Source organism: Gastrolobium bilobum, unplaced genomic scaffold (assembly GCF_033153095.1).
Source record: "Gastrolobium bilobum isolate Gb01-03AN ecotype WA unplaced genomic scaffold, APGP_CSIRO_Gbil_v1 utg1102, whole genome shotgun sequence".
Taxonomy (NCBI): Eukaryota; Viridiplantae; Streptophyta; class Magnoliopsida; order Fabales; family Fabaceae; genus Gastrolobium; species Gastrolobium bilobum.
The window spans coordinates 302,020-320,224 of NW_026897493.1; the positions used below are offsets into that span (position 1 = coordinate 302,020).

The following is an 18,205-nucleotide window of genomic DNA, read 5'->3' on the forward strand; positions in this document are numbered from 1 at the left end:
CAATTAATTTAAAATTACATTTAGAATTGATATTTATATCTTGAGGTACTTGTTTAAACTTATATTTAATATATTTGATGAAGTAATTTAGATTTATATTTAATGAATTTTAATAATAATAAAAAATTGAATTTTTATGAATTTATATATTAAAAATTTTGTAATAAAAAGCAAACAAATATTGATTTTTTTTATAGTTTGAATCAAAATATGTATTGTTTAATTACAATTCAATTGGTAAAAATAATCATTCATACAAAGTTTTTAAATAGTATATGAGTAGTTGTCTTACAGAAATATAAAATTAATTACATTTTTTTGATGCACGAAAATTAATGCAAGATTTGTCCCATATATATATATATATGTTTAAGTTAGCTTTGATTTAATTCTAAATTTAATTATTTGAATTAATAATTTTATCCCTATTAAACTATTTGCCAGAATAACGAAGTGAAATTCTTTGAAATAAAAAATTATATTCATTAATTCAATTCAAATATTCTCTTACGATGACTTCCAAACATGAAAATCAACTTCTAAATCAAACCAAATTCATATTGGAAAGGTTGATGCGAAACTTTAAAACTAATTTCAAATTATATTTACATTTTATAACGGGCCACGTATCATTTACATTTTATGACAGGACCAGATCACCTGTGACTAACTGACATGCTATAATACAAAGAAAGGTACTACATTTCAAGGAATACAACGATGACATTCTTCTCTACAAGAAAACCAATTTTTCTTAATATGCATTTTCTTCACAGGGATTAGATAAACAACTAGTGAAGCTTCAATATTTTCTTTGACTTGGACTGCAAGTAAAGCTCCACATGGTGATGTTTGAACTATTGGAATGTGCCTTGAGACTAAGCAAGACAAGGTGTGGATTTGTGATAGGTATCAACCACTTGAGTTGCTGCCGCTGGCACATAAATTGCATCTTTTAGAGAGCTATGGTTTCGGCCATAGAATATATAAACAACTACTCCTATTGCCAACCATATAGAAACACGCGACCATGTAGCAGCCCTGGAAGAAAAACAGAGAAATATTAGATTAAGTTGTGCAATTCAAGAAACAATCCTTAGCATAGCAATGTTAAGAGTTAATAATTTTCATTGATATTGTTAGGACATGTTTAAGGGTAAGCCTCGGAGTAGTGCTAAGGTTGTTCTTTATGATTTGAAGGTAACATGTTTGAATTAGGAAAATAGTCCTTTTGTAAAAAATATAAGAATAGACTTGCATACAAATGATTCTCACCCCACTCTCACAAGTCGGGGAGTCTTTGTACATTAGAATTTATCATTTATTGTTACCGAGACAAAGAAAGGATATTAAAAAAAAATAAAATCATTTTGGTCCCTAAAAGGTTAGATTGACATTAATTTAGTCCTTTAGAGATGGGTGACATCAATTTAATCCCACAAGTATAGAAAGTGAAATTAAAATCATTCTTTTATCTCCGGACCATGACATTAGAGGGCTACATTGATGTCATTTCATATAATTGATGGACCAAATTAATGTAAAATTTTAATGATTAAGCAACTGAATTGATGTCATCTTTTTATTATTGAGAGGCTTCAATTTCTTTATAGGACATTCTTCTTTATTTCTTTTAATAATAAAATTGATGTAACTTTATTTCCTACGGACTAAATTGATGTGACTTTGTTTACAGTTAAAAAATTGAAGGGAAAGATCTATGTACTTTCGGAATTGAATATAAATACTTACCCAAGATTAATAAGTAAATAAGAATTGATGAGAATGCAAGCTATGGGCAGCAGAGGCACAAATGGACAAGTGAAACCTGAAAAAGCATCAATTAGAATTATTTTTTAGACCAAAACTCATCTTACAATGAAGTCGGGCTACAAAATAAAAATTTTCCTTGGTGAGGAAATTTCAATATTACACAATATTCCAACTCCCAATTAAGATAAATTAATGTTATTAAACTTGAATAAGTCATTTACTCAGCCGAAAAACTGAGTCAATACATTATTGGTTCAAACGGTTAAACCGAACTTTTAATAAATTATATAAAAAATATATTAGTAGATGCATTTTATCAAACAAATTACTGTAGCCTAGTGATAAGTGCTGCAGTATCTGTAATGACTAATATATTTTCATTATATTTTTTTTCTGTATAGAACATATGTTCTTACATTCAATGTCTGACAGACTGATACTAAAAGATCCACATGACATCTACATTAGTTGCATATCAACAAGACACTCAGTCCCTCACACTACCCATATAAATTTATTACTTAAGAAAATAATAGTCATACCTCCAGAGTGTCCAAAGTTGTGTCTTGCATCATCTTGATCTATGCAGGTTAGAAAGACAAAACCACACAGAAGAAGAGTGCCACCAACTCCACATAATGCAAAGCGAACAGAACTGGTAATGGCAAATATACAATGCTAAAGTAAGTAAGAACATCAAGAAATACTGATATAGCATGAAAAAACATTATTAAAGTGCATATAGTTAATGTAGCTGTAAAGAACCAATTCAACCCAAAAGTTTAAGATGTTGGGTGAGGTTACATTAATGGTTTTATATATCTCAACACGCCCCCTCACACGAAAGCCCATTGGGCTTGAAGGGTGGACAATACACAAGCTCATCTACTTGTGCGAAGAAAGAAATTCCACTAGAAAGAAAATGGGAGCGGTGAGGATCGAATCCGGTACAACCAGGCTCTGGTACCATGTAAAAAACCAATTCAACCCAAAAGTTTAAGCTGTTGGGTGATACTATATTAATGGTTTTATATATCTCAACAGTAGCCACTACCCTCTAAAATTAAAACCCTCCTTATAAGGTCAAGTCTCCATAATCAGCAGCTAATGCAAGAACCCAGAAAATAAATTCTTTATAAATATGCAAAGGTAAGGTTACATATAAGGATTGCCTTCACCCCTTCTCTTGTTAGTTAGGCAGTGACAAACATTAATGAAGTGCACAAAGTTAATGTAGCCACTACTGCCCTCTAAAATCAAAACCCTTCCTTTATAAGGCCAAGTCTCAATACAGTCCACTTCTAGCATTTCTAATCAGCTATTTATGTACAAATTCGGAAAATAGTCTCTGTGTAAATATAAAGGGGGTATGGTTGCCTTTAAGGATTACTCTCATCCCTTCTCTCGTTAGTCGGAGTTTAACGAGAAGTGGTATCATGTATCCAGAAATTATCAATGTATGTGCAACTTGAAAAGTGAAATATCTGCCACTAAACCAACCTGAGAAGAGTTAAATCTGAAGCTGCATATGTGAGGACAAACACCCCTAAGCATGTGAATGCTATAACCCACCCAACAACTTTTCTCCTATTACCCTCATGTACATCTGCATTCATAAACAAATAGGAGTAAGAGAAAAACAACAGATTTCAAATGACAGAAGGAAAGGCCAAAAAAAAAAAAAATAGCAATTATAACAGCAGTAATTGGTGTTAAGTTAATATTGATTACATAACTTGAACAAAAAATTTATATGATATATGACAAAGGGATTGGTAAAGAGAAAAGGAAAAGCATAACTCACAGTTTCCCATCGGAAGAAGTTTAGCAATAAGGGGTTGATCAATTGAATCATCCTCTTTAACAAGTAAAGGTTTCTGGTTCCTAGAAGAACCAACATTTGCCTCTCTATCTTTTTCATTCGTCTCCAAAGTGCTCCAAATTTGGTCCTGGAGAGAAGGGGGCAATGGAACCTCATCTGGTGGGATATATCTTAGTATTAACACAGATATTGCCACCGTGGTGAATGCAAGAAGTGTACCCACACTAACCTACAGGAGAGAAGATAAATATACATTAGTACTTTACATACAAGACAGTAACTAACATCCTTTTGCATTTGATAATTAAAGATGCTACCAGGCAAGTCCATGCAAGACATCAGAACTTCTTTAATAATTTCAAAGAGCAGGGAAACAGCAAGAATTGAAAAAAGAAAGCCTGGATTTGCATTGGAAAAGCCAATGGCATCAGATGCCTCATTCTATATATATCAGGTAGGACTAACTTACATGGGTGAAAGAATCAGGAGTCTTACACCTATTCTTAACTATTAATCCACTCATATCCAAGAGCAGTTAAATATAAATAGAATTAATGTCCAAAATTGAGAGTATAACTTGCGGAAAATGATCATATCCCATATATATATATATATATATATATATGAAAAAATATTTCTCCAGCAACTTGAGATAAGCTTATTTTCATTCACCTTTTTTTAACTATGTATTCCCGGAAATATATAGTTATAATGTTAACGTTGTTTTTTCCTCTCTCTCCACGCCAACCAATGCCCGACAGGTTCTGAAAGTTGACTGAGGAGAGAGAAAAAAAAAACTTTAATGTTATAACTATGTATTTCCGGGAATACATAGTTAAAAAGGATGGCAGGAGATGAGCTTATCTCAAGTGACTGAAAAAATATTAACCCCATATCTATATATATATATATATATATATATATATATATATATATATATATATATATATATATATATATATATGTGATCCTAGCAAACGATTTTAATTTATATTCATTTTTAACCCTTGATCTTACTTATCTCTAACGATTTTAATTTATTAGTTATATGAGACATTAATCTTTAACCGCGTATGCTTTTGGGTTGAGTTGTTTTTTTGACAACATTGAAGCTCGTGATCCTAGCAAACACAATCAGGGGATCATGTACTGTTGCAAAAGTAGACATACCATCCCAGCCAGTTGAGAGACTTCCATAGTAAATGCCAAGACTGCAGCAACAAGGCCAGTAGCAATTGTACTCTTAACAGGAACCTGACTTTTCTTATTTATGTCAGAAAAAAATGGTGGCAGTAGCCCATCCCTTGCCATAGCCATCAAAATTCTTGGCTGAAAGACATTAAACAAAATAAATGTTAAATGTTAAAAGTTATATAATATAAATATGAAAATTATTAATGTGTCTTTACCTAATAGTTTAAACTTTTGAATTAAATTGATTCTTTATATAACATGAGTCTTCATGACTAAATGGTCTAGAATTTAATTTTCCTAACACACCTACGTGGGCCTTTATATTGTCTGCTTTTAAACTCAACAGGCTTGTGTGAAGCATGTTAAAATATATATATATATATATATATATATATATATATATATATATATATAATGTAAAAATTATTAATGCGCCTCCATTTAACAAAAAAAAAAAAAAAAAACTTTGAACATTTTATGTTAATAATTGACTATTGCATATAATAATATGTAGGGTCTAAATTGCATCATTTTATGTTAATAATTGACTATTACACAGTGATTTACTATTTGCACAGTGATTCATTTAATCTTTTTCTACTATTGTATCACTTTATGTTAATAAATGACTTCTAAACTAAATTTTGTTTCCACACACTACTTTGACTTTTAAAAAAGAAATTCTAATTTTCTGGGTAACCAAATAAATTGGTGATGATTATGGGACATTGACCATACTGCCCCTTTTTCCAATATAATATACCTGAATGTCACGGAGTCGAAATTTTTTTCCAAACTGCCATGTCACCATAGTTGCTGAGGTAGTCAGCTACTATGGACAGGACAGTGTCACTTTCCTAGCGGCTGGAAACCAAAGTAGCTGACTACCTCAGCTACTTTGGGTTGCATGTCCAGCCACTAAGAAAATGACACGTGTCTCGTCCATAGTAGCTGACTACCTCAGCGACTATGGTGCCATGGCAGTTTGGAAATTTTTTTTGACTCCATGGCATTCAGGTATATTATATGAAAAAAGGCGGCAGTATGATCAATGTCCCGATGATTCCCCTATATCATATTTTTTTAAATTCTACGTGGTGCTGTCAAACATGGGACAGGATCATTAACATGTAGGACTAACACATATAAAGCATGAAAGAAGTTAGAACTCACATTCAATGCTTGATATGCATTGTCAAACATTAGGATTAATAAACTTTTCCTCTTGCATTCAAAAATTTGAGGCCTATTTTGGCATAATACAGTATGAGAAATTGCATATAACAAGTTTTGGAAGAAGAATCAACTCTAAACAATTTAAGAGTTTAATGTATAAACAGAGCACATTGAGGTTCCAATTAATTTACCTGGGGCAATATCCCACCCATCAATGCTGCACATAAGGCTGTAAAAGCCCCAACATTTATAATATATCTGCAATCACAATTAGGAAAAGTGACTTTAGAAACTATTTCATCTATTTGAAAGTTGGGAATGGTTTTTCTCATATTAAGTGTCCGTTTGGATGGACTTTTATTCCTAAAAAAGTTATTTTTTTTTAAATAAAAGTTCTTTTGAAAATTTTTAGATGTTTGGATAACAACTTTTTAAAAAAGCAAAATCTAAAATAAAAGTTAAAAGGATGCTTTTTTTTTTTTTTGTAGCGAGTAGTTGATTGGTTTTGAAAAAAGCAGAAATTAAAAGATAATATAAATTTGTTTTTTTGGAAAAAATATAATATAAATTTTTAAAATACAATTTTAACCTCATCCTATCATACCTATTTTATTTCTCCTTATCCCACGATCATGCTATTTTATCTCTCCTTTATTGTAATTTTATATATAAAAAGTTCATTTTTTTATTTTAACATCCAAACAACTTTTTTTATATAAAAGTGATTTTCAGATCATAAATCCAAACGTAAAATAACTTTACCTTTAAAAAAAAGTTCTTTTAAACAAAGCAATGCATAAAAAGTCATTTTTTTAAAAGCTCATCCAAACGGATCCCAAAATTCACATGACCTCAGTCATTTGAAAATTGTATCATGTAATATCATGTCATATGAGAAGATCTCAGTCATTCAAATTCACATTACTAAATGAGGTCACGTTAAAATTTGTAAATATAAAAAAAAAGTGAATAAATATAAAATTTTCACATAGAAAAATCATGTGAAATGTTAACATAAAGAAGATTCATTCTCAAACTTTAGCAAAAATCAGAAGCAAAATAGAGTTCCAAACTTATACACTTACCCTGCCCATTGCATCCCATTGTCAGAAAATGCAGAGGATATGGGGGTGTCAGGATTAATGGCATAATAAGGTACTAAACCAATAACAACAATGGAGACCATCATGTACATTCCACAACATAGAAACAATGAAGCAGCAATACCAATTGGCAAATCTCTTTGAGGATTTTTCACCTATTGATCAAAGTAAAAACATTATTAGGAAGTTTGAACATCCTCTTATGTACCCAACAAAGGGGAATAACATTTATAATCCAAAAAGAACAAGATGCATGACATTATCATCTTCAATACCTCTTCAGCAGTGCTAGCAACTGCATCAAAACCTATATATGCAAAAAAGACTACAGCAGAACCAGAAAGCATCCCATCTACCCCAAAGGGGAAATACCTATCAAAGAAAGAGACAAATTGTTCAGTAACTAGAAGAGACCAAACATACAAAAGGGAAGTGCAAAAACAAAGATGTAAAGTACCCTGTAGGAAGATTATATCCAACCCATCCAGATTTGAATCCCAAGTAACCACCAGCTACTATGACAAAAATCAAAGCACATATGTTCACTGATGTGACTACACTTTGTACCCTTGTGCTCTGCATATATCATAAAGCATTCAAATTAAAATCAACTTTGAGGAAAATATTTTTGGATATTTCAAAACCATTTTTCATTGAACCCTGACTAGCAAGGGTGCGGATGAGGGCAATCCTTATATGCTAGTGACCTTTCAGTCACAAAGGAGTAGCTTTACCACTACTTCAAACTCGCCCTCTTTGATATTTGGCTATTTCAATAGATTAAAAGAAAAGCATAATGATTGGAGGATCTGTCCAAAGGGTCACAACCCATTTACAAAGGACACATACATAAAGTTGCACCAACCAAAAATAAAGGGAAGTTCAAGCAACACAGTTTAGAAAGCAACTAAGTTGAAAATTTTGAATAAAAATAGATAAAATAAGAAGATTCTATTAGAAACATACCTCTTTGATTCCACAACACAGGAGTCCAGTAATAATAAATATCATAATTGCAGCACATGGGTCTACAACAATATTAATCCCAGGAATATGGTGGCATGATAAAAAGATGGGCAAATTGTCCACTCCTCCAATAAGTGCAGCCTAATCAGAAAAATAATTAAAAGAAAAAGAAAATAAAATAAAAGATGAATCAACCTCAAATTATTAGAACTATCACAGGATTGAAAAGGGATTAAATAATCAAGACCCTGTAAGGAAAACAAAAACTGAATAAGAAAGTTAAAATAACACCATACCAAATTAGGGGTTATGCCACGAGCAACAGCAGCTCCACCAATTGTATATTCTAGAATTAAGGCCCAGCCAACCAACCAAGCAACTCTGCCAATAAAAGACAAAGTAACCATTTTCTATTAATCAAAACATATCAACTTCAATTGACAATCATGTCATGTAAATTAAATATACATAGACCTCACACTGCAAGATATGATCTTTTCTTTTTTTGGATATAGGGAAAGGAAGCAAGATATGTTCTCAAACAAAAAAAGAAATACAACCCCCTTCACATAGGTTTGCGAGTTTGTCCAAAAAGAGACACTACCCCAAACCCCATCATATAAAATGATACTGGGAACCCAAAATCCTTTGCAAATAATACCTCCACTGATAGGCCAATTAACAGATAAGGATAAATGGACTCGATATCATATCTCAGCCCAAAACCTTAAAGAGATAGATCAATGGATCTGTTTTACACTTATAATCATAACTATGAGAATAAATCAAGAAAAGCAATAAAACACTAAGTAATAAGAGCTTTGGACAAGAATTTCAATCTTCAATAAGCAAAGTCACCTTCATAATTAGAAGGTCCAACCAAAGCAAGGATGAAAAACTTTCAAGCACATAGGAAGAGAAAGACACTATGTAAGAATCTAGAGAAAGTGAGTAGTACCCTTCCCCAACACATATGTATGAATAGTGATATGCACTTCCAGCAGAAGGACATCGACTAGCCAACTCTGCATAGCAAAAAGCTGAAAGAGCAGCTGCTAATCCAGCTATCAGAAAAGAAATTGCCAAAGCTGGTCCAGAATGCTCCCTAGCTACAGTTCCAACCAGAACATACACACCAGCACCAATTGTTGCACCAACACCTGAATCAACAACACCAAACACAAAATTGAAAAACAATTCATAACCAAATATAAAACACAACACATAAACTCAGTTCAAAGGGTCACTCTTTTTTGTCTCAAAAACTGAAATTCAAACAAGAAAGGAACCTTCAACTAATTACTAAGATCATAATGAAAAAAGGGTAGAAGTAACCAGAATTTAGAAAGAAAAAACAAAAACAAAGACACATATTTCTGGTATTATGAAAATAAAAAATGAAATGTGAACAGATCCAAGCTCATACCCAGATGAAAAACATGATTGAAAATGAACTAAACCACAGAAAGAAAAAAAAAAGGAACTTGAAGTACCAATTGCCATGAGATGAGGAACAGTTAACTCCTTGGCAAGTTGGGCCTTAGAGTTGTTCTCAATGGCAGAATCCACCCTCTTCCTCCTTGTTAAAGACCTCCATGAACACTTTCCTCCATTTTTACCACCCTGTTGTGAATCAACCCACACCCCCATCACAATTCTCTTTCTTTTTTCTTTTCCCCCCCCTCAACAAGCTACACAATATCTGGGAAACAATAGTTACTACCCAAAAAATGCTTCTTTTTTATTTATATAGTTTATTTATTAATTTGGGTTTTGATCTGAATCTACTTCAGACTGAACTGAATAGATAGACAGTGTGGTTCTGAAGAAGAAGTGGCAAATTGGAGAGAGAGAGAGAGAGAGAGAATGAACTATTCTCTGTTTCTCATTTCTTGTGCCATGGTTGGTTGGTTGGTTGTGAAGTTATTTTGGGTAAGGGAATATTGGTGTCCCTTCTCTATGATAATGCTGACGAGGGTCTCCCACGTTTTATGTTTATGCATTTCTTTATAGGAAAAAATTGTATTATTTCTAAGGATATAAAATTATGTTATTTTAAGTAAGATAAAAAAAAAAATTATGAGAGAAAAAATGGATGAATTTTTTTAAAAAAATATGAATTTCACACTTCCACTTCTTTGTAAGAGTAAAAAAATATAAGATGTGTCATTTAAAATGACACATCTTTTTCCCGTCTTTCTCTGCCATGCTCCCTTATTTGTCTATATCTTATTTGGTGAATCTTTCACCTTGGTTTCCACGCTACTAGTTAACCCCCCAATCAACGAAATCAGTTAAGGTTGAATTTGAGTTACAATATACATGTTGTGTTCATCTTGGTTAGTATAAATTAAAAAATTGTCACATGAAATTTAGATATTTATTTGTCCTTTTTTAATATGAGAATAATTTCTTTCGTAACGTAAAGTCAAGGTGCTTGACCTAAAAATTGAATCAGCGACTTTTTAGTCACAATAGTTTGCTTCTTAGACACAATTCATTTATCAACTATGCCACCCCTGGATTAATATTTATTCTTTTAAAGTATAAAATATTATGTTATTTTAAGTTAAACTGTAGTTTTTCACTTAATATTCAAATTAAAGATTTTTACGTGAATAACCTATCATTTTTCCCATCATAATGTTTTATTGTGTGACAAGTCTCTCTTATCATAAAATACAGTCATTATATTTAAAATGACATAATATATATTTTGCTCTTTAAAAAGATAAATACTTTTTCCATTAAATTAATTATGTCTTTACTTATTGTTATAATACATATTAATTTTATTTTAAAATTAATTCAAATATCTATTATATCAACAAATAAAGACATAATTTTTTAATGGGTTTAATATTTTTTGTTATAAGAAATAATTTATCTCATACAGGGTTGAGGGAAATAAATATTTTTTGTAAAGCACAAGCAAATTTTTTTGAAAAGCCTTATATATATTTTTTTCTCAAATCCCAAAATAACATTGTTTTAAGATGATATGATTTTATCTCATTGACAGGAAAAATAATTTTTCATTATTTAATTTCTAAATTTTGGTTGACATTTTTTAATTTATACTAAGCAATATGAACACATTATGTATTATAATTAAAATTCAACTTATTTCGTGCATTTGAAGTTAACGAGTAGCGTACTGCGTAACATGTATTGCAACTAAAATTCAACCCTAACTTATTTCGTGTATTTTGGTTAACGAGTAGCGTACTGCGTAATACGTATCGAAATTAAAATTCAATCAGTTTACCGAAAAAAATAATAAAATAAAAAGTCAACCATAACTTATTTCGGGCATTTTGGTTAACTAGTAGCTACAGGCCCTACAGGGTACCCGGCCTCGTAGTCGTACGTAGGGATATGTAAAAAAATTGGTTCACCTATCTTGTTTTTGACCTAACCTTGACTTGATCATAAGTATTTTTTTTTTTTTGAACTGGGTTTAAATACTGACCTATTTTTATTTGGGTCAGTTTTAGACCTGACTTGCTTTAATAATAACTCATTCACCCAAAACTTGACCCACTCTCATTATGTAAAAAAAAAGAGATAAAGAAAATCACAATTACATTAAAAGAAAATATTTAACGTAAAATAAGTACGTCAAAAATTTTTACGGAAAATATTTCCATAATAAATTTCCGCTAAATCTTTGACGAAAAATATTTTCATCAAAATTTGTGACTAAAAACATTTCTGTAAAAAAATTTGATAGAAAATTTTTTTGTCAAATTTTTTTACGGAATCTAAATTTCGTCAAAATATTTCACAAAAAAACATATTAATCAAAAATTTCGACGAAACACATTTCTATCGAATTTTTTTTACAGAATTCAAATTTCGGTGAAAGTTTTCGACGGAAACATTTTCGTTAAACTTGTTGACAAAAAAAAAAATTTGTCGGAAATTTTAGCGAAACAGATTTCTATCGAAAATTTTTATACTAAATATTTTTCGTCAAGCTTTTTGATAAAAAACATTTCCATCAAAATTTTCAACGAAACACATTTCTGTCAAAAAAATTTGTAAAAATTTTTGTCAGAAAAAATATTCTGTTAAAATTCTTTAGAGAATCTGAATTTCGTCGAAAGTTTCGAATGAAACATTACTCTCAAAACAATTTCCGTCGGAACACATTCTCATCGAAATTTTGAACGAAAAACATTCAGTCAGAATTTTTGACGAAATTCTTTTTTCGTTTAAAACATTTGATGGAAGAAATCATTTTCGTTAAAACTTTTGACGGAAACTAAATTTCGATAGAAAATTTATTTTTGTAAAAATTTTCATTACAGAAAAAATTCCGTCGCTTTTCGACGAAAAGTATTCCGACGAAAAAATAATTTTGTGACGAAATTTTTGTCATTTGCAACGTAGAAATTTCGACGAAATTTTGTGACGAAACCAAGTCAAAAACGGGTCAGGTCAGATTTGACCCATTTCAGAAATCAAGTCAGGGCAGATCCGACCCGGTTCTGAACTAGTTCAAAAAAATCCAAACCAAGTCAGACCTGACTTGGATCAAAATAAAGCGGGTCGGGTCAAATTACCTTACCTATAAAAACCAAGTTGGGTCGAGTCGGCATAAAAACCTGACCCATGGACACCCCTAGTCGTACGTATTCATTGATTTAATGTTAACGAGATTAGAGGATGTTTGGTAGAAGGTATGTTTTAGGATGACTAGGAAAGTTGAGATGGATTTTTTAGTTGACTATGTTTGGTAGGAGGTTTTAAAAAATTTATCAATCATTCGAATTTGCATAACAATTTCAGTTTGTGTATAAAATTGAATTTTTTTGCCATTTCAGAAAACCATCTAGAGGGTGGTATTCTCATTATCCCATCAAACCAAGAAGTAGGAAAAAAAAATAATTGACATAAATATCCTTTCTCAAAAAATGTGCCAAAAGAAAGCTGGAGAGAGAGTCTTTTTTATATTTAGTTAAAGTTAGTTTGATAATTTCATTCCATTTTTCCACTAATATTTTACCTTCAACCAAACATAGACTCAGACCCAATTTTTCCAGTAATAGTTTGGCTTACCAAATAACTTTTTTTTAACTTTCCTACCAAACTCACTTTCCTACCATATTATTAATAATTATATTATTAATAATTATTAGTAAAATCCGGGGAAACCAAGGTGAAAGTTGAACAAATTCGGAATCAATTTTAAATTCGAAAATTGAAAATAATTAACTTATTATTATTTAAAGGGATATGTTTTATTTTATTAATTGAATTAAATTATATTACTTATGACTGGGATTTGAATTGAATTTAAAATTTTAAAATTTGAACTTACAAAAAAAAAATTAATCATTGATAGATGATGAGTGACAGGTGACATTGGTCCCACTTGCATAGACTAAAAGCTTTGTTTGGGAGTTTAGAGGGGAAGAGAATGAAGGGGATCCAAGGGAGAAGGAAGGTAAGGAAAGGAAGAGAATTGAAGAGTATTCTCTTCCCCTGTTTGAGAGTTAAAAAAATGGTAAAAGAGAAAAATAGAAGGTTAAAAAATTATTTTTACTATTTTATTCCTTTTTTAATATTAATATAATTATTATATTTTACAAATTAAATTTAAAATTTCTAACAAAATTATTTATGTATTTTTCACAATACTAAAAAAGATCATATTTTTACAAAATTTCTACGTTTCAAACAATAAAAATTTCGTCACAAAATTTTTTTTTCGTCAAAAAGTGATAGAATTTTTTCTCCTATGAAAATTTTATCAAAATTTTCGACGAAATTTAGTTTCTGTCAAAAGTTTTGACGAAATAATTTCCTCCATCACATATTTTAAACGAAAAAAGAATTTCGTCAAAATTTTTGACGGAATTCAAAATTTTGATAGAAATGTGTTTTGATAAAAAAATTTACAGGAATTGTTTTGTCAAATTTTTTGAGAAAAATGTTTCATTCGAAACTTTCGACGAAATTATGATTCTGTAAAAACAATTGACAGAATATTTTTTCCGTCAAATTTTTTTATCGAAATATTTTTCTTCAAAAATTTTACGAAAATATTTGCTGTCAAATTTTTTTGACAGAAATGTGTTTTGTTTAAAATTTTGATGGATATGTTTTTTTATCAAAAAACTTGACGAAAATATTTTTTGTCGAAAATTTTCGAGGAAAATGTATTGTGTTAAAAATTTCGACGGAATTTTTTTTTGTTAAAAAGTTTATCGAAAATGTTTCAGCTGAAAACGTTTAACGGAATTTAAATTCTGCAAGGAATTTTGTTGAAATTTTTTTCCGTAAATTTTTTTCGATAGAAACGTGTTTCGTTGAAAATCTTGATTGAAATATTTTTCGTCAAAAATTTCAATGAATATGTTTTTTTTGTCAAATATATTGACGAAATTTAGATTCTGTAAAGAATTTTTACAAAAAAAAATTGTCAATTTTGTTTATAGGAATGTATTTAGTCTCAAATTTTGATGGAAATAATTTTCGTCGAAAATGTTGATGGAAATGTGTTTCGTCAAAATTTTGGACGAAAATATTTTTGTTGAAAGTTTATACGGAATTTAGATTCTATCAAAAAAATTGACTGAAAGGAAAAAAAGTTATGTCAGTGATTATGGCAAAATCTGGTCTCATCTCTAATTTCGTCGTTAGTTTTGACAAAAGTTTTGTGACGTATATGATTTTCATAAAAAATTTCATCACTATTTTTGACGAAATATTTTTCATCGATAAATTCTATCAGTATTTGAGACTTTTCTAATAATGTCACATTTAAAAATGATTTACATTTATGTAGTTTTCACATTTTAATGCTAAGGGTAGATAAGTAATTTTTAGTATTTCCCCCTCAAACCCCCAAATTGGGGAAACTTTAATTTTAAGAAGAAGGAAGATTTTGGAAGATTTACAAAAAATCCCCATTCCTTCCTCTCATTTTTTTTTTTTTTTTTTTTTTTTTGTAAATAACCTCTCATTTTTTTAAACTCACAAGGGAAGGACTTATTTAGGGGTGTTCATCAACTGATCCAAACCGATTCAAACCGCGAAAACCGAACTAAAAAACCGATAATCGAATAAACCGAAAATCAAAAACTGAAAGAAAGAAGAAAATTTTAATGGGATTAGATCGTTTTTCGGATGGGTTGATGAAAACCGATCCAATCTAAACCTATCCAATATATTAATTATCCTCTACCTACTTGTCCTTTCTCCAATCATAGCCCAAAAATTTCTAAACCCAAGACCCATCAAACTCATCAAGTAAACCCAAAAAAAAACTTAGTCACGTCTCATCAACTATAGTATTGTATATTGATATTTTTGTATTTCAATTTTTTTTACAAAGCCAATATATACAAAATATGTTATTTGCACAATAATCATGATACTAATTTTAGGATATTCAAAAAATCGAAAACCTATCCAATCCAAACCGAAAAAAATTGGATTGGATCGGATCGGATTTGAAAAAAAATCTAAACCGAATGGATGATTACATGATCAAACCGAAGGGATTGGATCAGATGAGTTTTTCTTCCACAACCGATCCAATCCAGACCGCGAACACCCCTAGGCTTATTAAAACCCTTCCTTTTCTTTCCTTCTCGGAAAAAAAATTAATTTAATGTTTTTAAATAAAAAATTATGAATTCATGGCTGTTTTGAAAATAATTACACATTTATTACGCAATATCACGCCCAATTTGAGCGTCACCAATCACGCCTAATTAAGGCGTCATTAAAGAGGCAGTCATGCCTAATTTAGGCGTCACTCATCAGGTGTTGACTCGTGTCACATTTTTTTTCTTCCAAAAAACAATTAACAATTTAATCGTAAAACTTCTGAAGGCCATAACTTTTGACTCGGGTATTCAAATCAGGTAATTCTTTTTTTGATTCCACATAATTTTTCGAGATCTACGCAATGCATCTCATTTGACATATTTTATTCCTCACAAACTTAATTTAAATTTACAAGAATGGTATTATAAGAGCGGTTAAACCCAGAAGCATTTGAGTTCTGAGTTTGTGATTTAATATAAAAAAATAAATAAAGATTTGATTTGTGATTTGATTCGTGGTCTGAAATTAATGACGGCTTATGAATATTTTTCAAAAACAAAATCCTTCTTCCTTAGAGATTTAGGAGGATTAAATATGCCCTAAAAATATTTATAGGCAAAAGAATTAAATATGCCCTTACAATGGAGTACCGTTCTCCCTCACAATCCTTAGGATATGTGAAAATATGCGCTAGAAATCTATGTCTTGCCTATTTATAGGCAAAAAAAATTAATTTAATGTTTTGTAAATAAAAATCTATATCAATAAAGGAAATTTTTTTGCCAAAAAGTCTAACGAAAATGTTTCCGTCGAAATCTTTCGGCGGAATTTAAATTCTGTTACAAATTTTGATGAATTTTTTTTCGTCAACAATTTTCGATAGAAATGTGTTTCGTTGAAATTTTTTAAAGAAATATTTTTCGTCTATCAAAATTTTTCGTCAAAATTTCCGATGAATATGTTTTATTGTGAAATATATTTGCAAAATTTAGATTTCATAAAGAATTTTGATAAAAAAAAATTTCCGTCAAATTTTTTTATAGAAATATTTTTAGTCTCAAATTTTGATGGAAATATTTTTCGTCAAAATATTTTGCGAAAATTTTTGCTAGAAATATTTTTCGTAAAAAATTTGGACGTAATTATTTTACGTCGAAACTTTTCGATGGAAATGTGTTTCGTCAAAATTTTGGGCGGAAATATTTTCATTAAAAGTTTCGACAAAATTTAAATTCTATCAATAATTTTGACTGAATTTTTTTTCCGTACAAAATTTATGTTAGTAATTATGGCAAAATCTGGTTCCGTCTCTAATTTCGTCTTTAGTTTTGACGTATATGGTTTTCATAAAAAATTTCACAACTATTTTTGAAGAAATATTTTTCGTCAATAAATTCTGTTGATATTTGAGACATTTCTAATAATATCGCATTTAAAAATGATTCACAATTATGTAGTTTAAACATTTTAATGTTAAGCGTAGATAAGTAATTTTTAATATTTCCCCCTTCAAACCCTCCAAATTGGGGTTGGGGGAACTTTAATTTTAAGAAGAAGGAGGATTTTGAAAAAATTCTCAATTTCTTCCCCTCCTTTTTTTAAACTCACAAACAAGGGAAGTGCTTACTAAAACCCTTCATTTCCTTTCCTTCCACTCATAAAACCAACTCCCAAACAAAGCCTAAAGGAATATGAGGGCGTAATTATTTGCTTTAAATTGGTTGAGATTTCTGTTTAAAGTTTATACAAACAAATGCACTACTGATCGTATTCCCTTACTCCATGTGTTGTTTGTGGTATTAAAGATGAGAATGATCTGTTTACAAACTTTAGTTTGCAAATTATACTAAGTATCACCAGTTATACATTCTTGATTGAAGTATGATCGGTCAGACATAGTGTAGTTTGTAAGAGTTTGTAAACAAAAAGTTTGTAAATATAATCTTCCCCGTTAAAGAATATCTAGTTGTTGCTATTTATTTTTTTCAATTTTAAGTTTGGAAAGAAACAATTAAAAATTGTGTTTGATAAAATCCATTTTTTTAGAGAATGAATCAATAGCCCATAAATAAAAATTGAAAAGAAAAATAATTTTTTTATTTCCAATTTTATTATTTATTAAATAGGGGCAGGTGTTTACCAAAAAAAAAATAGGGGCAGTTATTTTTATACCGATATAAGAATAAAAGTCATTACACTCAATCTTTATATCTAATAAATCAAAATCATCATATATAAACAAGATCAATTATCAAAATTTAGAGTGAAATTTATACTGATATAAATTGATTTGACCATACTAAATATGACTTTTATACTTCTTTTGTTGTTGTAGAAGAAATTTTTTTACAACAATATATACCTATAACTTTTAAAAAAATAAATAATTCAGTAGAGCCATTTTTTCTGCATCTGCTGCACCAAAAAAGTGGTGCAACAACACCAAAGTTTGGAATCCATTAAATATATACCTAATAAAATGTATTATTAGGATTTAAAAATTGAACTAAAGAAACTCTCAATCTATTAAATCATACATGGTAGAATATGTGTTATTAAATATCTTTTTGTGTACATAAACTTTTCTAAACATATAAATGAAATAAAC

General features: G+C 29.9%; 1 protein-coding gene across 2 annotated transcripts; it reads right to left on the reverse strand.

Annotated features, from left to right (window-relative positions):
* Positions 1-623: 623 nt before the first annotated feature.
* Positions 624-9,990, reverse strand: LOC133307378 (cationic amino acid transporter 2, vacuolar-like). Of its 2 annotated transcripts, none has more exons than XM_061507880.1 (14): positions 9,528-9,990; positions 8,993-9,194; positions 8,331-8,415; positions 8,035-8,175; positions 7,526-7,644; positions 7,344-7,440; positions 7,051-7,223; positions 6,157-6,223; positions 4,766-4,924; positions 3,603-3,824; positions 3,274-3,368; positions 2,316-2,428; positions 1,753-1,828; positions 624-1,041 (listed from the first exon to the last, which is right to left on the reverse strand). In XM_061507880.1, exons 1-14 carry the CDS (start codon positions 9,682-9,684, stop codon positions 879-881), a joined length of 1,869 nt encoding a protein of 622 aa, XP_061363864.1. In that variant the 5' UTR covers positions 9,685-9,990; the 3' UTR covers positions 624-878. The 2 variants fall into 2 exon arrangements, with proteins under 2 accessions (XP_061363864.1, XP_061363863.1); XM_061507879.1 differs by having other exon boundaries at positions 3,274-3,379; positions 3,578-3,824.
* Positions 9,991-18,205: the final 8,215 nt, after the last annotated feature.